The 21,128-nt window shown below is 45.4% G+C and overlaps 1 protein-coding gene across 2 annotated transcripts in view; it reads left to right on the top strand.

The window, feature by feature from the left end:
- PCF11 (PCF11 cleavage and polyadenylation factor subunit) overlaps nt 1–21,128 on the top strand; it is a 291,051-nt gene that overhangs the window by 22,300 nt on the left and 247,623 nt on the right. For both annotated transcript variants that reach the window (XM_085623232.1, XM_085623231.1), the window contains exon 8: nt 1,213–3,149. In XM_085623232.1, the coding sequence (XP_085479358.1) occupies nt 1,213–3,149 (1,937 nt within the window). The remainder of the gene's footprint in view (nt 1–1,212; nt 3,150–21,128) is intronic.

Here is a 21,128-nt window from a genome sequence, read left to right as displayed (position 1 = left end):
CATCTCTTTCTGTCTGTCTCGCTCCTGCTTACGTGCTGATTTCAAGAGGCAGCTCTTAAGGTACTCTCTTGCCTCTCCTTTTCTTTTTGTTCCCCTGTGAAATTGATCCAAAAAAGGCTGAACACTTTGGCTGTGAATGTCCTCATTTTCTGACCGTTTTCTATTGAAAAGAAAAACCTCGGAATGGCGAGAAAAAATAGTTAAATACCTAAATAAAGCAATACAGTATAAAGGATTCTGCTTAGGCTGGAGTTTGCTGGCAGTATTCAACTCTTGATGGTAATCTTCAATGCTTGCTGGTATCTAAGTTGAGCCAGGGTAGGTTTGCAGTACTCTCCCAAGTTAAAGCAGTGAATGGAAGCTGGGAGGCAATTAGGTTGGCTAAAGAACACAGGTTGATGTAGGTTACGGAATTATTTTTGTAGAATATCCTTAACATGTAGTGGGTTAGGCCCTTGGTTGCCCTTTAGGTGCCAGTGTTGAGAGCTGAATTAAGAGCGGATTGGTGGATGTAATTGTTTTGCCTGATTACTGAATTTAGAGTTTTTTGTTTTTTTTGGATTAGTAGGAGCGAAAGAATATTTTTAGAGAAACAGACTGCTACTACAGTATCATTTGCTGTTAATGTTAATAGGTTATTTGGCAAAAGGAGTTGAGGGCAGTTGAAATGTAGCTGCAGGGCCAGCTCGGTGATTAATTCTAAACACATCTAGGAGTCGAAATTACAGGTCGAGGCGACTGGAGCATCGAGAGGGCTTGAAGCTGACCCTGAAAAATGAGGGCTTATGAGGCCATCCATAGAATGAAAGCAAAATTGGGTTTGAAGTTGAAGTGAGCAATAGAGTAATATTTTCTATCCTTTCTGTGCAAGCTAAGAGAATTCAGTGGTTCAAGGGAGGCGGTATATAGTGCAAAAGAAGGGGCTCAAGACCGCTTTGGAACTTCCACAGGAAGAGGGGTGGTAAAAGTTCACTAGGTTCCAGAACGGAGCACAGATGGATTGGATAAACGGGCAATCATTTCAGAACATTACAGAAAAGTACCAAGTTATTCAAATATGTTTAACAAGTAAATTGTCTATGAATGCATACTATTAAACTGTGCCCAAGCCATAACTTGCTGGCTTGATCTTGAAAGATTAACACAGTAATTGGAATATCATGGTTACGAAAATGTAGTATTAATTGTAAATTACATTTCTTTTTCTTTTAGATTCAAGGGAAGAAAAGAAATTACCATTTGAGGAACAGTTGTCTCACAAAAGGCTTCGCTTTGAAAATGCAGAAAAGGCTACATATATTGGAAGCCCGGATTCAATGTTTGGTAGTCAAGATGCATGTAAAACATTGAGTGAGCTGACTGAGGTTGGGCTTCGCCTGGGTGGTTCTCCTTTGCATCGGTCTACGAGAGGACCTGGATTGCCAAATATAAATTTTGAAGTGCTTTCTGATCATCATAGTTCTGACAGTGATGACCCTCTTGCCCAAGATTCTGTACGGTTTGATGGTGAACTTTTAGAGCCATCTGAAAAACGAGATTTGGCAGAGAAGAACTTATCCTTACATGCGCAAAGATTTGATAAAACATTGCTGCATCCTGTTGGCACCCTGAGATTAGAATCAATAGCGGGACAGACACCAAGATTTGAAGGCACCTCTGGTCCAGTATTGGGGGTACCGGGCCAGGTTGCTTGCCCACAGCGCTTTGATGGAGTGACAAGCCAAGCAATGATCCCACAGAGGTTTGAAGGCGTGCCATCTCAACAACTTGGTATGCCCACCATTCCCATGGCTGCCCAGCGGTATGATGGCGCTCCAGGTCTTCTTGCGGGCCCACAGAGGTTTGAAGGAGCTCCAGGTCAGCTAGGGGGTCCACAGAGATTTGATGGCGCACCAGGACAGCCAGTGGGTCCACAGAGATTTGATGGCGCACCAGGACAGCCAGTGGGTCCACAGAGATTTGATGGCGCACCAGGACAGCCAGTGGGTCCACAGAGATTTGATGGCGCACCAGGACAGCCAGTGGGTCCACAGAGATTTGATGGAGCACCTGGACAGCCAGTGGGTCCACAGAGATTTGATGGAGCAACAGGACAGCCAGTTGGACCCCAGAGGTTTGATGGACCACCAGGACAGCCAGTGGGTCCTCCGAGATTTGATGGTGCAGCAGGGCAGCCATTGGGCCCACCGAGATTTGAAGTGCCACCAGGGCAACCAATTGGTCCACCAAGATTTGGTTTAGCACAAGGACAGCCTGCAGGCCCACTGAGATTTCAAAGTGCACCAGGACAGCCTGTGGCCCCACCAAGGTTTGAAGGGGCACCAGGGCATCCTGTCTGCCCACCACGGTTTGAACCTTTACCAGGGCAACCTGGGGTTACACCAAGATTTGAAACCCCAGGACAGCCTGCAATGCCACAGAGGTTCGGCCCTCCCAGATTTGAGGGTGCACCAGGACAGCCTGTAGGCCCACCCCGATTTGATGGACCTCCCGGCCAACCTCCAAGGTTTGATGGAATACCAGGACAGCCAGTTGGCATGAGGTTTGAAGGTCCTCCGGTTGCAGGGCAATTTACAAGGCCTCCAGGCCAACCTCCAGGCACAATGAGGCTAGATGGGCCAAATGGTCCAAGATTTGAAACGCATCCACCACCCTTAAGATTTGATGGACCTCTTGGGCACACTGGCCCACGATTTGAAAGCACTAATATTCCCCGATTTGATGCACCACCGAGATTTGATGGACTACATGGACAGCAGTCCCAAAGATTTGAAAGGCCACTTGGTCAACCAACTCCTCCACGGTTTGATGGCCCAATAGCTCAACAGACGCCACCTAGATTTGATTCACCTATTCCTGTACACCAGCCACCACCTAACAGGTTTGGGCTTCAAGGACCACGGTATGAAAACAGTTCTGCACCAAGACTTAACACGCCACTTTATAGGCCACCAGGTCCACATAGTGAACATCCACATGTATTCAGTGGGCCATTTCCAAGGTTTGATTTACCTCAAGCACCAAACTTCACTGGACCACCACCTAGTTCTGGAACACCATTATATCCAAATATGCTAAACAGACCTCCGCCTCCACATTACTTTGGTGTTCCAACTTCTGTGCCAATGGGAAATGTTGCACCTCAACCGGTAAGTGGTCCTAACCTTTTGTTATGTTTTATAAATCTAAATCCGTCCTTTCCAATTATTGTTAGTGCACTATAACCATTACTATCTTTGTGAATAACAAAAAAAGCATAATGTCTATTTTTTCTTCTAAGGCTTTCGTTGTATCGACCTTACAGGAAGACTTGTAAGGCCACTGCACTGTGTACTATGTTCTTTCTTTTATATACTAGTTCACTAGGTTTGGCGTGCACAATAAATAAGATCCGTTCTATTTGACTAATTATTTGGTGCATACCTTCACGTTAATGTAAAATACTGTTTTGCTGGCTTTTGAAGATGTTTTGTGTTGGGAGTAGTAGTCACCTGTGGCACAGCGTGACATTAAACTACTGACATAGGACTGCCGTCCCATCTATAATAACAGTTGGTGAAATGCTGTGCTCTTAATTGGAATAGGCATTAATCTAAAGTAGAGGAGGTCGACTTGTTGCTCTGAGCCATTTTACATTTGCATGCAATGGAAACTCCATTTCTTATACAGAGGAAGATGTTTAGAATACCTTTTGTACCGGAAACACAAAGTATTCCTTTGATGGCGCTAAGCTGAGAATTTTTGTTGCGTGCCCACAGGTAAAATATCTTTGGTTTTGTTTTCAACATCCTTTTTCTCGATTTTCGTTTATTTTTTCAACCAACTGTTGAATGTGGTTTCTTCTCTAATGCAGTTTTAGACCCATTATAGCTGTATCCAGTCCGACAGTAACTTTTTAGTTTGAACCTAGGCAGCGCATGGGCTCTCTCTCGACATGCTGTCTTTGTTCTAGGTACTTCGACCATGCCCATCGCTTTTCATTGGTTCTTTTTCGTGCCTTGCATAAATGGGTGCTATTCAATGGTGCATCTTTTATGTGTCCCTCCTTGTGATGCTATGCTATGCTCCCTCCCTGGAGACTGGCCCTATGACATGTGGCTGTCCCCATCTCGGCATTTGTTTGTTTTGTGGTGCACTACTTTTGTCTATTGTCTCAGCTCTTCACACGTGTCATACTTTCAGGTGGACCAAGCTCTGGTGTTCAGCTCCCCCCCCCCTCCCTTGCCCCCGGCCTCTGCGGCACGCTTATTTGTTCCGACTTACACTAGTAAAATATCCCAGGACCTGAAGGGAGACCACGGGGTAGTATTTCATGTACTTGTAAAATACATTTCACTATCTTCCTTTGAAGAACAGCCTAGATTCTGCTCATCACCCTGTCCAAGGAGTCTACTTCCTTGCCTTTTCCGGACTCCCTTCCTTATAATGCTCTCGGGGCGGGTAGAGCCGGGGCCGCTCTACATGCTTTTTCTGAGCAGTTTTTAATTCCATGTGGCTGCCTTCTACGGCTCGGAGCACTACGTGCTCCGTTATATTTTTTGTTAAACACACAGGCACCATGTGTGCTTAGCTAATGGGGACAGGGACATTCGGGGCCAAACGTAGCCTGAATTTCCCAGAAGCCGCTCTGGACCTCCTGCCCCGTTGCTGCCAGTCAAAGTCAATGCTGCTGCTTTTCCTGTCACGTCAAAACGGTCCAGCTGATCTTGTGTTACCTTTTAACAGTATTTGTTGCCCACAAGAGTAGAGGTCCAACCCGAATTCGCACACCATTTCACAGCATCAGTGTGGGAAGGGCTGCAGAAACATTTAACTCCATCCAAGGCATGCTCCTCTCTGCTGCGGGCTGGCCCTTCTGGAGAACAGGTGCCCCTCACAGGCTGTCAAACTTCTGTGAGAAGTGAGCGCGCTCTCAAAAAGGGAAGGAACTGACTTTCGCAGCATTGCCTCTGTATTTTTTATGGAACAGGTCTGTAGAAAGGAAAGTGTCAGTCATTATATACTAAGGGCAGAAGAAGACTGAAAAATGATATATCTCCAGAATCATGCCGTCAAGGGAAAAAGCACAAGCCCACACCAGTACCACATCAGAAGTGCCAAAAAGGTTAATGTAGGACACTTTTGTCTGGTATGCGCTCCACGCCCCCTAAAAGGCATTTTCCAAGATTGTTGCCTAGAAATATATTTTTAAAAACTTTACTGTGTGTTAAATATTTCATTGGATTGTCACCTGTCGTCATATTCTAATTTCATTTTGTTTGGTCATGCTCCCCTCTTTTTAAAATAAATACATTTTCTTTGCAAATAGTTTTTCCTGCAAAACATTGCCCTCTCGTAAACCAATCTCTAACTCTCAACAAAAGTTATCAGCATTATTTGACCACCTTGTCCTTATTAGATCGAGCCTAGCGCAGCGCACCTGCGCTTCTCTAGAAATCACCTCTTGGAATTACTTCAGCTTTTCAGCAAACTCGTGCGTGTAGCTAAAAAAAGCCACACGCACAAGCTTGCTGAAGTGAAAGTCAAAAATTGAAAGCCTGCAATTGGCCAAAGGCGGGTGCATGTCCGGCCTTCTCCCTAAACGTCAACTCCCCTGGCCTAGGGAGCTCGAGAGCGAGCAGCAGCGTGGCCGGATCCCAGCTGCATTCCTGACATTCCTTGTTTAAAAGGGGGTGCACTGCAGAGTGCAGCATGTACCGAGGCATGCGTGCACGCGGGCTAGTTGCCAGTGCAGTCTTTTGTTACCATTTACTGCTAACCGCATGACTAGCTCTTCAGCACGCATACATCTAACCTCATCTGAACAAAATGCCTGCCGCGTTTCAACCGCGCCTGTGCAGTTTGGTTCCTAACACGATCGTGACAAAGCAGATCGGACGTGGCCCTTCCACCACGTCTGTTGAACAGCTACCCTGCTTCTCTCTCGTTTCGCCATCTGCTCGCTCTGGGACTGGCCTTTCTATTGCACATTTCCATATTTTTCCTCAGTCAGCCAGCTAAATTAGATCAGACGCTTGTCAGAGGCCAACCTGCAGTGAGTGAGTCAGCCTCAGCGTGAAATGCTTTTCACATTTCTAGGCACAGCAGTCGAAATTGAGCCCCTCCTTCCCTGTGCAGTCCTGCATCCACAAACATTTGCAGTTCGTCTCTTGGTTTTATAGAGACCATGGGTTATCAAAGCACTGCATGTCTCGACTACGCATCCTTTGACATTGCCGAGTGTCCCCTGCATTGCCTGAGATCCTCCGTATCAACAGAACATCTGTTTTAGCTGAGACCTCCATGCATTAGCCGAGCACGTCCTGCTGAAGGGACGTTGTCTTTACAAGCACAACTTGTCTGAAGCGAGCACTTAATCGTTTGGAAGATAGTGACTAAGCTCCCATTGCCCTCGCTTTCTCCGGGTCTGTGTTTTGGCTGAGAGGGACAGGTTCCTCATCGTACATAAAACAGTGCTAGACGGTGCTTTTCCGGGGCTGCATGCAAATTTGAAACCTGCTTTCCGTTTACCTTGCCGCCTGCAATGGATCATCTGCTGTCTGAAGCCGGGGTAAAGTGCCTGCCTGCAGGGCCTCCAAAGTACCCAGGTGGGCTGGTGACTCTTGCCTGCTGTCTGTCCTACATCTGCAGGAATAGCGCTGTATGCACACATGAACAGAACTGCTTCTAGGCGCTGCAGTAGATCGGTATGTTAATTTTAATATCGCCAAGGATATTGTAGGTCTTTTCCTGAATGCCTAACTCCAGAAACGCGGGCTGTACTTTTTCCAAACAAAGTTGAAGTATATAAGGAAGCCGCAGCAATTTCCGTCAGGCAGCTTCCCTTGGCTTCCAGCCGTCCACGTGGGAGATAGTTTTGATTGCTGGCCTCAGACTTTTCAGAGTTATCCTATGTGCTTTTTAAAATCTATTTATTGTCTAGCATGCCTCTATATTATTATATAGAGCAAATGGGGCCCCTGGTTTTTATACTTCACTACCCGCCAGCTGGGGGAAGTGGCAGCATAGTTCAGATAGAACGGGGAAGAGGTGTACGAATGACAGAGGTGTGTGGTGTTTTATTAGTGGTGTTTTATTGTTGTGTATATATCAGCAGTGCTCTCTATCAAGCCTTCCCACGTGCACCATCACAGATCTCCTATCCAGCTACTGCAGGTCTTCTTTCTTGCCATACTCTATGAATTAAGGTTTATTGTCTCTATAATGTGCTGTACAGCTAAACACTTATGCAATCCCAAAGGTGAGACGTATTGGCTATGCACCAACAAGTAGCTCGCTCCCTAAGAAGTCGTATCTTTAAAAAAAAAAATTATGAACTGCACAGTTGACTCTACTTCAAACTGGAACTTTTTCACTGCTTGCTGAAAGACTGTTAAGCGCCGTTGTGAAAGGGATAATGTGGTCTGCGCATTTTCAAGTGTACTTTGAGAGATCATCCAAAAAAAGAATGTTGGTCGGATCTTTTTTCTGGCTCTTAAGAGAGCGCTAATGTGTAACCTTTAGGGATGCTTTATAGCGCTAAGCTGCCGCAAAAGAGGTACGGGTTGTGGTTGAGTGACTGTGTTCAAGTATTTTTAATCCTTCCCTCAAAGGGGAGGGCATTGAGCTCACTGTGTGCTTGTTTTATTGGTCTTCATAACTAAAAGTGCTTAGGGAGATGCTGAGCTGCTGGCTTGAGGATCTATAAAGAAACAAGCTATTTTCTAGCTGTGTGAACCCCTCCCAGGCATGGGCTGGACCATATTTCTTTGCACAAGCCCAATCAGGTCACTGTGTCTTCCCATGACTTTCGAGTGGGGATGCTGGGGTTGGGTGCCAGCTGTGTCTTCCAGTAATCACTCCCATGCTCAGTCTTAGCCCTCAGAGATCGTACTGCCTTTAAAGCACACGTTTTGCAGACACTTGTGTAAATTAAACTTTTTCACAAGGTTGCCCTCAATACATTTATATTTCTTTAATGGGTTAGTTATTGGTGGGAAATTCACAACAATCTTTTGAATATTTCACAATGTTGGCTTCTATGAACTGCTACCTTCCTGTACCGCCTTGCGCTATGCACTGGTTCACCTCCTCACCACCCCTCTATGTACCCCTCCCACTCGTCTCTCTTGCACCATCTCTTACCCTTCTCTCCTGCTCACTCTTACCGCCTCTCACGTGTGGTTCACTTAAGTCTTCAAGCCAAAGTTTATTTCCCATGCCTTTTCAAGGTCAAACCCACCCTCTACTCCTCTTCTTGGAGTGTCTGCTGCATCCACAGGTGCTCCTCCTTTATGTGGCCTGGCCTCCCCTTCTTTCTCTTTATCTCACACTGTTTGCTCCTCTATCTGGAGTTCAGTCACCACTTCATGCACAAACTGCCTATCCCTCTGTCTTCCTTTCTGTCTATCCTGTGAAGCTCTCAACCCTGTTGACCACAAAGAGCTGCTCCTAGTGTAGTGACCACTCTGGGGTTTGGGTTATATTGTGAGTGAAGACATCTCACAAAAAAAAAGTGACTGACTGGTATCACACACAACCTGGTGTCATGCTTCATCATTGACCAGTCCTTGCCCTCTAAAACCTTGGTTTGATAGAGGGTGGGCATACACCTGACAACAGGAATGCACTTCTAAACTAAGTGGGGGCCCATTCGGATGTGAGTGTGAATAAAAATTATAGTTTATCTAGTTATGTTTTAATGTGATTGGTAACTATATGATATTAAAATCGATGAACGGTGTATGTGTTGGCAAATTATTGTCCCCTAACCGTGGTGTAAGCTCTCTACCCTATCTATTCATCCTGCCACATAATTCCACTGCACAAATACACTACACACCACACAATTCCACTACTAACAATTCCAATCCAACACACACAATTCCACTCAAAACCAAAACACATGGATAAAATAGTCATTCAAAACACCAATGGCTCGAACTCTCAGAAATGCAACACCTATTGCATTGCAAATGCTTGTTTCTTATGTACTTAAAACCTATTATTTGCTTGGCTCTCTCCTCCTGAAAACCATGTTAGGTGTTTAAAAGCTGCAGTATGTGTGTGAGAGCAAGTAATGAGTCTTTATGATTTATTTTGTGGCTTTATTTGAAAGTCGACTCGTCCTTTCACAAGATTATAGTTTGTTCTTAAATCAAATATTTTGCGTATGGTTACCTCCTCGAGATGGCGAGGCTGTCCCGAGCATGTTGGTAAGTGGCAATGTGGTCTCTAGATGTGAGAACAAACCCAGGTTTAGCCGGCTCAAGTGCATAAGGGTCCTCTTGCCATTCTTGAAGGCGAGGTACCAAGCATGACGAGGGCTAACCACCTTCCTCCCTGTACCCTTTGATTCATAGTTCTCTGTGAACGTATGCAAAAACCGATGGAGCAGATTCTGGAGACACTAAATGAGTGTGCAGGAAAGAAGGGAGACAAACGTACAGGCTGGTCATCCGGAACACTTGAGCTTCCTATTGGTTAGCTGAATCAGAGGATGAGAAGCTGAAGACTGTTTCCAGTGGTAGGTAATTTTGGAGTTGTTTACAAGGAACAATGCAAACACCAGACTAAGAACAGAACCACCTGCTATTAGTTAGGGAGGACCTAAGAAGGGAACACAAACAGAATGGTGCAGCATGGAAATCTTGAACAATCTCTCAAGTAAGTGACAGACACTGCTATTTTGTGCAAGTGTGCTTATATACTTAACCAGCTCCTAGTGCAGCGTAGGAGTAGTTGTCAGACATAACTCCAGTGATGTGCTGTCGTGGAAGAGAAATGAGATCGTATTGAACTACTGGAATCCTGAAGCAACACTGCCATGTTAGTACGGGAAGTGAGTGCGCTTTATACTAAGAGGACTTGTAAGGTGCTTTGCTGCTGCACTTTTTTCCCTAGACTTCCAGCCTCCTGGTTGCCACATTTTACTTGTATTTTGACCCTTGCACAACTTCTCTGATGAAGAGATAACGACCTGAAACCTTTTATCCTCCGAAATGAACAGTACCTTAAATGAGTTCTCAAATTATCCTTCTGTTTTTAGTCGGGCAGCTCTTTCGCTATTCTTGTGATTTTGATTTTACTTGGAAAGTGTTTTACCAATAATGAGGGGAAATCTTTTATGAGAATTAGACCTTGTTTTTTCCTAATTGGTGCTCCTCTCTTTTAGCCAATGTATAAAGGCGATCAACAACGCTTTTGCTGGGAAGATGCTTTACTGGTGGCCATAACTTAGCCAAATAAATGAGTGAAATGCAAACTGTGCCGATGAGCATTATTGTGTCTTTCTAGCCTATCTTTTTGCTTGCTAGAATGGAACCCACCAATAGAGAACAAGGTCTACAGGCTATATTCTTACCCACGGGAAGACTTCTTGAACATATTTTGTGTATGTTCAGTCTTAATGCTGTGGGGCAGAATGTATCTTCAAAATATTTTTTAATTCAAATGGCATCAGAACCTGTGGACAAGCTGCACTATTCTGTATGAAAAGGTCTTGGCCACAATCATGCCTTGTTTTGCTAAATTTCTCCGAATAGCTGATCAGTCCTTAAAACGGACTAGCCCGGAATTTGAGGGAAATTGACTGTCTGGGGATTAAGCATAATTCCTTCCTAAGAATCTTTAAACATGGGAAAGCCCCTTCATCAAAATTGGATAATAAAGGCACACTGCTGTCTTATCCAGTTGGGGGCTCAAGGAGTGAACTGTATGAGATTTTGTACAAATTAGCTGACAACTGCTGATTGGCTAGATGATAAGAGAAGATAATCCAGCCTTCTGCGTCGTGAAGTACTTTCTACCAGCTACATTTTTAGGTCTCGCCTAGGCAGAGCATGCTCTGTGTTCTAGACATGTGGTATTCAGTCTATGGGCTTTAAATGCACCCAGCATCTTTCCATTGGTTCTTTCGTCTGCCTTTACAAATTCCTTTGTTTTCGTTGATCAATAGCATACATTTGTCCCGCCTTTGGGCTGTTTTCTTCAGTTCTGGAGACTACATAGATCCTTTCACTGTTGGCCATATGTTTTTAGGTCTCGCCTAGCGTTGCAGCGCACATGCGCTGCTCCCTCTGATAGACATATTGTTTGAGGCGATTTCATAAGGGGACTTGAAGCCCCGCCCATAATTTTCATTGGGTCGCGTCAGCGTTTATGCTAAATGCTGGCTTCCCATTGAAAAGGATGCTTTTTCGTTACCGCCTTTTCTCCTTTTCGTCCGACCCATCCGGACTGGGTCGTCTGCTTCACGGCTGTAGTGAAGCAATTTATCTCAAGGGGGAGTGTACACATCAGTTTCACTCAGCGGCGAGTTTATTTTTGCATCGCGCTTTCACTTAAAGTGAAAGCGCGATGCAAATATAAATAATCAGCTGCCTTTCCGCAATGGCGAGCGCTTGTTTTATATGCAGTTCTCGGTGTGAGATAGTGGATTAAGATATAATTTAGAAAAGGGTTCTTTAGGGCTGGTGATATTTTTTTAATTGAAATGTGCATTCCTTTTTATTAACAAAAGACGCGGTTAACCAACAGCTTGAAAACTAGTTTTAAATATCACCATGACTAATTGTGTCGCCACGAAGACTTTACCAACGCACAACCCGAATACCTTCTCAAAACAAGTGTCCAGCCATGTCAATATAATTGTTCAGGGCAGCTTCGGTGACCTGAACTGCTGCTCTAACCTGCCTACGTCGCTTTGTGTGGCTTACAAGATTGACCTAACCTGGACAATTCTGTTGAAGGGAGGCAAAGTGATAAACCGAGCCAACAATGCGGCAACCGCGTTGAACATATTGTCCCATTCTCTGGCTGAAAAGCCCTTTACCAGCAAGCCATGCATGTCATTTTAGCCGCCGCGAGATTCTGTTATCTGCCCGGTACGATGAACGGCAAAATCGGCCCCGTCAAGACGTGAACCTTTGACCTTCAGGTTGCGCAGCCCGCGCGGCTGCTGCATCTGCAAACGGAGCTGTTTATCTGGCCTCCAGATAATGCAGTCAATCTAACGAGGGGCAGTGATTGCAGTGTTAACTGCTCACACACAGGGCACGCTTCTTCCGGCTGCTGTCAAAACCATCAACATGACAAGAGTCTAAAGAAAAGAGGCCTCTCGCTTAAGAATCGCTGCTCTCCAAAATTAAGTACTTCTATTTAAAAATGTAAATACAAATTTCGATTGTCGCAGGCTGTAGCCTAATAATAAATACATTGCTGCGTGGTGCTCCTCGTTGTGAAGTTAAGCCCATGAAAAAGACGTGCCCTGAAAAAACACCAACGGCAAGGACGTTGGGTAATTGGTATTCCTGTCAATTTCTAATGATAAACCAGCTCTCGATTTATTTGTATTGTGATTTTTATTATGTATTACCCGTTGTTTGTTAAAGTCCTTCATTAGTTTAAAAATAAGTATATACCAGTTCAAGCCTCAAATACACCAGAAGTAAATGAGAGCGCTATTAATTTGAGAAAAAGCGATCGTAAAATAATAGCTGGAACCAGCCCTGCAAAGTAATGGCCAAACATAACTTCTTTCCCTATTTTTTTACCAAATGTGTTCTGAAAACTGGAGTCATTGATAACAGCATTACGCTACTGCTATTTATATTATATACACACACAACGCTTCATAAGGGCCACTGAAGGCATAGAGAGGTTTATTGAGACCATACATTTGTTTTTAAATCCATACGCACGCTTAGCCTGTCCATCCCTTCCTGCGGTTATAAAGAATTTGTAGCGGCTGCTACCACCTATCGGATTAGAACAGTGTTTACATCTCACTAACTCTTCCTCCTGGACCGGGCGTGTGCAGAATCTATGAGCACTTTTCTTAACAGCAGGTGTCCCCATGTGTACTGTATAATTACACCACAACCTCCTGCCTCTCCATAAATGTAAACCGGCTTGGCACCAGTAGGCCCTGAACAGTCCCTTGCGAGATGTGCCCCTGCATCTGGTACTTGTGCTACCCTCCCCCTGCCAGAGTCCGCCCAGCCCCAGCTGCGGCTGTAATGTGAGCCCTGTGCTCGGACTGGACTTCCTCTCTGTGCAATGCTCTCTGTATTTCCGGTAAACAATAAAAGCTCCTGCGCTCCGCCCTCCTCAGGCTTCAACTGCCTCTCGGGCCTAAAGACACAGGACGCAATATAGCGCCCTGCAAACCCAGAGAGCAAAGGGTAGCGCAGTGTGGACATTACTCTGGAGGACCAAAGACCTCAGGCATGGGGGAACGGATCGGTAAGGAGAGAAGTATTACGGAGGTTTACGGCAAAGAGCCCACCGTTACCACTTTCTCAAAACTATTAGTGCATGCTTCTCACAGTGCTCGCTGTGCCCAAGGAGGCAAGCTCCTTGCGCTGCTTCTGTGACAGCTGTCGGCTCCAGGCGCTGCTTTCCAGTGTACGCGCCCCACGAGACCCACTGGTGCCAGCATACGACAGTCCCTAGTAGTGCCTTCTTCTTGCTATGATGTCCGCTTTGTACACTTCCCATCTTTGCTGTCTTTTCACACTGCCTCTTTACTGTCTTTCCCCAGTGCCGTCTTCTCTCGGTATCTCCGGCTTCCTTCACTCACTCTTCAATTACTGTACCTCACACGGTCTCTTTGCCAACCTCTCAAACTGCCCACCAATGCCAACTTCCTACACTGTCCACCGGTGCCAGCTTGCCACGCTGCCGTCCAATGGAAGTTGCTTGCTCTGCCCACCAGTGTCAGCTCTTCAAACTGCCTGCCAGTGCCAGCTTTTCACATTGACCCGGCTTGCCAGCTTCTCCCTTTCCCCAGACACCTGCCTCTGAAGCTGCCCACCAGGGCCATCTTCTCCCACTGCACATCACAATGTTTACCTTGTCGCCAGGACACTATGGTGTGAGCCCTGGGATTTTAATTGTTATTCTAATGGATTCTGGCAGCTGTAAGCTTGGTTCACTTCAATTTAACCTATTAGACTGACACACCTTAAAAAAACCATTTGCAAAAGCAAGGCCCAGGACTGTAATCTCTGTTCCGTGTTGACATAAAGCCAAGTAGGGCAACCACGCCACTCTGGGCCATTAAGGACACCAACAGTGCAATGGGTCTCACATTTACGAGAGTTTAAGCTATTGGCATTGTAAATTACAATGCCGTTTGTTTTCAAAAAGAAAAAAAAAGAAAAACATTGTCATTCACAATGTCAATAGCTCAAACTAATGTAAATGCAAGACCTATTGTAGTGCAAATGCTTGTTCTTCAGTGATCTACTTTCTTTCTGCTCTGTTTGCTGCTGTTCCAGTTCACTTAATCCTCTGTGCTATTACCACACACCTTCTGCCCCTCGCTTTTAGGTCTCGTCTAGCCCAGCACGCATGCGTTGGTTGGTCTAGGATATGACCTCTTGAAATCACTCCAGCTCTCAGCAAACTAGTGCGTGCGGATTTTTTTTTTGCACACATTTGCACATATTGTATTGCCCATTGCGTGTGGCTTTCAACACGCAATTGGCCAAAGGCGGGTGCATGTCCCACTTTCTCAATAAATGTTTCCTCCTACAGCTGTTGGGAGCGCGCTGGGCATGCAGGGTGCCATCTGTTCTGGGTCACATAAGAGCTTTCCCGGACGTGTGGGTGCGCTTGTTATTTGTTCTCCTTTGAACAACTAGTAGTGTAACATTGCCACCTACCAGCTGCATGTCTCTGGTCGCGCCTAGCTGATTCACTCACTCAAGGGCAACTTTCAGGAAACAACGTGTGCCTTTCACTCCCGCTTTTATAGTGGTAAAATGTTACAATAATTACTTTGAAAAACGTCCTTGCAGCTTTTCAACTATTGTTTGCACCAAACATGTTCTCGGGTTACCACTGCATTCCCACTTGTCATATTAGCCCTCCACCCCCCTGTGTGTCAGGGAATTGCGGGTTTGGTTTTGATTCAAAAACGTTTATTTGATGTTATGCTGAACATTACAAAGACAAACTATAACCAGGAAGGAAAAACTTTAAAGACAAAAAAGGACAGCATTAACAAACTCCCGAGACACCATGAGTATGCAACACTGTATGTGTAGTAAACATACTTACATTTTGTCATGCCACAAAGCACCAGGAAGTTGTAAGCACGTATATAAAGGTTGGGGTACAGGCCCTGTTGTGTATTTTTGTTTAACAACCTACTGAATTCTTGGAGTTTTTGTCCTGGTTGCTTCCCTTGGATTACCCCACCCGAATACGGTAATTTGTAAAAAGAAAAGACCAGTCCCGGCGCTTCACGTCCGTGGTTACTCTTGAGGCATCAGGCCACCTTACATCTACAGAGGTAAAGGAGATACATAGTTAGACATACTTTGCATCGAGCACAGGCAAGCTTCCCTCGTCTCTGGGCTAATCTCACCGAAACTCCTGCACAACCCGCCCTCCCTCCTTGAACTTTCGAGCAGCGTCTTCAAAGGGTCCTTCTCAGTCCACTGGCAGCAGGGACCCTCTGAAGCCAGCCATACTCCCGGCCGACGAGCCCGAAGAGCGGCTGGTCAGCCCAGCCTTTGTTCCTTCAGAACCATGCTCTCCACAGGTTCCCAAACCAGGACAAGGCGCCTTGAGGACAGGCACACAGCTGTCCTCTTGTCAGTCAAAGTGAATAACCTTACTAATGAACACGCCCCTCTCCCTTATAAGGTCCCAAAGGCGTGACCCATTGGCTATGCTAATGCTTGTTTACATTGCCTGGGCTTGTGTGTTTGGAATGTTGTTAGTTGGCATTTCTCCAAAGCAGACCCCTTCCATGTCCAGACACAGCATGGCTGCGTGCCTTTATTTATCAACTGCCCTGCTTTCGCTTTAAATTTAAGTAGCGGCGCTTCGCTTCAACACACGCTGCTTTATTTCTGCACGGAAATGTGCAACTCCGCCCCTGTTGGTTTCTTCCCCTGTAGCTCTCACTACAAAAGGGCTTTGGCTGCTGCCTTCCAGCCACTCCTTAATTGTTGTTGTTGCTACATTAACAGGGTGACGTCACTCCCTGTCTGCATCACCGTGCTAAGAATGGGAAAAGACTGAACACAATGGCCGCCTTGTGTTCATTTAGCTACCTGGCTCTTGAAGTAGCCTTCCCTAATGGCGGGAGATGTGCCTTGTTTACTTACTTCGTCAAACGCTCTAAAACTAAATAACTTTTTTGTTTTTTTAACTTCCCGAAGCATCTGTTAATTCTTCACAGGGCGCTTCATTCAGTCTGCTTTGTTTAGCCTGTTCCTCTGTATGGCGAGTAAGGCACGCTGAATGCATTGTCCAAAATTACAAACACCCAGCGTCTCTTTGCAAAACATGTTTGACTTCGTCAGCAAGTCTTTGTTGTGGCCTTTTTTAGGTCTCGCTAGAGTCAGTGCATGCGCTGCTCTTGCGAGACATTTAGTAGCTGCTTCAAAAAGCGTGCATGCGTTGCTCGGAGAGAATTTAGTAGGTGAGTTTTCAAAGTGCTGCTGGCTGGCGACAAGCTTGTGTTCACGCGAGCACCGTTGGCCTTCAGCAGCACTTTGAACAATCACCTACTAAAGTCTCTCCGAGCAGTGCATGCGCACTGACTCAGCGCGACCTAAATACGCCGGCCATGCTTCCGTAAAGCAGCTCTCCTCCGCCGGGTCTTCGGGAAGCGGCTTGTTAAATCCTATTACTTGGCTCGCGCAACCACAGCTCGCGCACCTCACCGTCTCCCTGGTGCTGCTGGAGCTTAGCAGTCTTCTGCGACGTCTTCTCTAGCCTTTGCAGCTCCACGCTGACTTCGGATGCTTTGCACCTAAGGCGTGCCTTTACCCACTCGGTGTACGTCTCAAGAGCGTGCCGCCATCTTGCAGTGGTCACGTCTGATGTTGTGAAAGCAGAGCTCCAGCAAAGCACGTCAACCTCGTTTTCATCGGTGGTGTTGCACTGATCTCAAGTGGGGGCCTGTATTCCAAAGTCATCTGTTCGCGCTTGCATTTCATTCAACAATGCTGCTGGCACTTCTCTGCTTTCCGGGACTATGTCAATTTGCAGCTTGTTGTTTAGTTCTGTTGCAGTCACGGCAGAAAAGATCCGCTGTTGTAGTTGACACAAACACTACGAAAATGTTAAGATGTTCAAAATCATACGGCGGTGAGCACAAGGAGAGGGAGCTTATGCTGCCCGAGTCCGCATTGTCACCGGGGCACCAGAAGTGACTTGCTATCTACCCCCACCCCCCCCCCCCCCCCACCCCCCCCCCCCCCCAATCCACCAAAAAATGTAATTGAGGGGGGCGGGGAGCTTTGCTTTGATTTAAATTTCTAGATGCTTCGTTGATCAGTGACTTGTGAATAATGTGTGCTGAAGTGTTGGGTGCCTATAAAAGATTGGGAGTCTGCCAGTTGAATCCCTCTAATGTTGCTTTGAAATGTGGTGTTTACATTTGAAGTAATGGGCTTTTGCACTCATATACCCGAAGGCCTCCTTCTGGCAATGCCATTATGCCTCCGGTGCATGGATGCCCGTGCAGCAGTGGAAACGGTCATAGAGAGGGGACTAGGCTCTGTCACACTCACTCACTCACTCACTCACTCGCGCTCTCTCTCACACTCTCTCACACTCTCTCTCACACTCTCTCTCACACACCCTCTTCCTTTCAGGTTTCCTGTCTACACCCGAATGCCAGAAGAGCTATGCCATATTTCTAGGAAAGGTGTGTTTTTCTTCAGCTGTGGAGAAACATGGCCTTCTGTGTCTCTATTGATCCTAATAAATGAACCACACTTGCGTAACAGGCTTAAACCCTGTCCTAGTTCAGCGGCCCACCGCTTGTTTCAAAGCAGGTCATGTTTATAGAGAACTAAACTCAATGTCCACGGGTTTGTTTTTAAGAAACCATGAAAATGCAGCCTCTCTTTCTGTTCTTTTACTTTGCTAAATACAACCCATGTTGACCTTCAACCTGTGTAAGGGAGTCTCGAGGAAGTACAGAATAGGTAGATGTTGTAGAATGCCAAAATGAAGCACCACAGTTTAACTATTTTTACAGTGTTTTTATACTATAATTTCTTTGACGTTTTGTTGTTTTTCGCATGCTGGTAGTGTTTGTTTACACAGTAGCGAATAACTTACTTTACTGATGTGTTTAGGTACCACTAATGTGATACTTTTACCCACAAAAAATGTTTTGCGGGTGATGTCTGTGTAAGAGCTTGTGATGCTTTTAAAAGTGTCAGTTTATAAACCACTTTCATGTATATGCTACATACGATTTCCATCAGCATTGCAAAACCTATCAAACACAATGCTCATAGACCATGTCACCTAAGCCAGTCAGTGTTAGTTTTTAACAGAAGACTAGCATTATAAGATTAGATTTTTTTTGTTGTTGGTTACCTTGCAATTAGCAGATAGATGCCCACTCATGCAAAGTGTGCTCGGTTAAAAATCTAACTAATTAGTTCAAGTATAGGACCTCAACATTGGCCAGTCTCAGAGGCACATATTTCCCTCATTCTTTTTGTTGGCTTTTCGGTGCAGAAGATGTGCATATGGGTGGGGAAAGCAGAACTTCCAATACCAGGCTACCAGGAAGTACAAAACAGAATTTGAGACAAATGGACGAACACATAGGCCAAATGTTTGTATACAATTAAAAAAGCACTGGCATAGCCAATAGGTCTCACTTTGGGATCTTATTTATAAGTGTTTAGTTATCCAGCACAATATCCTTGGTGCAAGAACATCAACTGTTGCATGGCTAAACACTTATAAGGTTCAAAAGGTGAGACCTATTGGCTATGCCAGTGCTTGTTCTTTTAGCGGTTGCCACCTTTCTCAGTGGTCCTTTGGTCCACTTGTACCCTCTATACTAGTGTCTCCCTTTAATTGTTGTGGTGTTTCTAGGCGATTTGCTGGGTTTTTGCTTTCTCATCCGAGAGTTTGCAATAATGTATTTGTGTTTTCAGCTTCAAACTGTATGTTCATGTTCACAATGAGAGACTGTCTGTGATTATAGCTGTGGCTGCGTTTACCCTGCCAGGGCCCTTGAGGGCTTATTTCCGCCCCGTTTGCTTCTGGCCGAGCAGGTCACCATTTCCCAGCACTGCTCATTGACTCTTCGCAGGTATTCCCTTTCTCTGTCTTCAGATTGGCCCCCAATTAGTATGTAGGTGGGCCGAGGGCAGTCTTATGGTCAGTGTTTATCCCCCTGCTTCTTTGTGGGCGGTTTATGCATGACCACATTCTCTGGAGCTTTATGTGGCAAGGATCAACCTATTTATGGGTCTTCCTTAAGACTTTCCTTTATTGTGGAGATGGGTGCTTTTTAGGTAAACCTACCCTTAAATCCACGCTTGCTGCGGGTCTCGTCTGATGGGGAAGGGCATGTGTTTATTTGGCATTTTCACCCCTCTGCCTGGCTGCTCCTGTACCGTCTGGTCGCTGTGGCTCTTCCGCAGCCTTATTGGTATATGTTCTGTTGGATGGGATTGGACCACCCAAGGTGCACTGTTCTCTTCAAGTGTGTGCTCTGCTCTCAGGGCCATGAATCTATCACTGTTCTGACTTCACGCAAGATGTACAAGGAGCGAGGTGCTCATTCCTGACAGGCAAAATACTGCAGAGTGGAAACCAAGCCAAATATTGATCTATCCAGCAAAACTAAAGATTACTCTAAATGGAACATCAGGATTCTATATGAATCACAAGAAGTTAGCGATCGATCAATTCAGCATCAAAGCAGATGCGATAAGGGAATTTAGGAGAAAATACCCAACCAGCAGAAGAGTGCTCCATTTTAACTGACATGGAGTAAAACTTGACTGTGAATATCTACAATATGCATTTTATAGTTCAGAAAACCTTATGTCGACTGTTTGGCAATTGGACTGCTGAATTACTGTATTGTTAAACATGACATTTTAAAGCTGAAAACATTTGCCTGATCATGTGATGACAAGGAGCTCAAAGGTATAATATACATCTCTGTGAATATCAGTTTAGTTGTGCTGGTACATCTGTAGGAATGCATGCTGCTGGCATGTAACTTTTATGCACACCCTACATTTTATTTTGGGCGCTTACTTATTTTGATAATGGTGAAGTGAGATGGCATTGCTTAGTTACAAGTGCAGAGTGGGAAGGTTTGATAGTTAGGAAAGCAAGCTGTAATAAACCACACTTATGTCTTCATTTGGTGTATTGCACCATGGAGAGAACACTGGTGTTCGATAGGTACTGGAGAACATGCATGACTAAATCACTAGATGAAAGATCATACAAACCATGAACATGAAAAGTAACCTGGGACTAAACATGTTGTCATGGAACGTCCGAGGCCTAAATGACACTCAATGTTGACTTGGAATGTTTGCAGGCTTTCCTCCAAAGCAGACCCCCTCCTACGTCCCAAAACAGCATGGCAGTGCACCTTTATTTATGAACGGTGCAGCTTTCACTTTAAATTGAAGGAGAAAATCTGAGCGACGCCCTTCAACACACGCACCTTTATTTCTGCACAGCGGCATGCAACTCCTCCCCTGTTGGTTGCTTCCCCTGTAGCTCCAGAGGGGTTGTGGCTGCTGCCTTTTGTCCGCTCCTTAATTGTTGCTACATTCACATGCCCTTTCACATAAATGCATGATCTATATCATTAGCCATTTGGGACTGATTTAAGAAGCTCTTCCAGGCTCACTCGTATTTTTAAAACTAAGTTGGTGTCTGTAGGAAAGTGTTTCTGTTGCAGTAACCCCCTGCCCTCAATTTTTGCCAGATTTCTGATGCACTTTGAGTGTGCACTGGGTCCCTGCCAATCAGATTCTCGTTGCCTGTGTTCTTTCCCTAAACTGTACCATTGTTTCCAAAATTGGCACACCTCCGGGCCACACAAGTCCATTGTAAAAAGTACCAGTGGTACCAAGGTCCTTGAGACCTTAGAGCGTCCCTTAGGGCTGAAATATGTATTTGCCACCCTAAAGGACCGCACAACCAACACCTACACACTGCCATTGCAGGCTATGTGTTGAGGTGTATCTAAACTAAGAGTCGACATTACACACCTTCATGGGTGCCATACCTAACAACCAACTGGCCTAGGTAAGTCACCCCTCTGGCAGGCCTTCCAGCCAAAAGACTGAGTGCACTATATTGCAGGTGAGGGCATACCTGCATGAGCAATATGCGCCTAC

Source organism: Triturus cristatus, chromosome 8, assembly GCF_964204655.1.
Source record: "Triturus cristatus chromosome 8, aTriCri1.1, whole genome shotgun sequence".
Classification (NCBI taxonomy): domain Eukaryota; kingdom Metazoa; phylum Chordata; class Amphibia; order Caudata; family Salamandridae; genus Triturus; species Triturus cristatus.
This window is presented reverse-complemented; position numbering and strand designations above follow the sequence as displayed.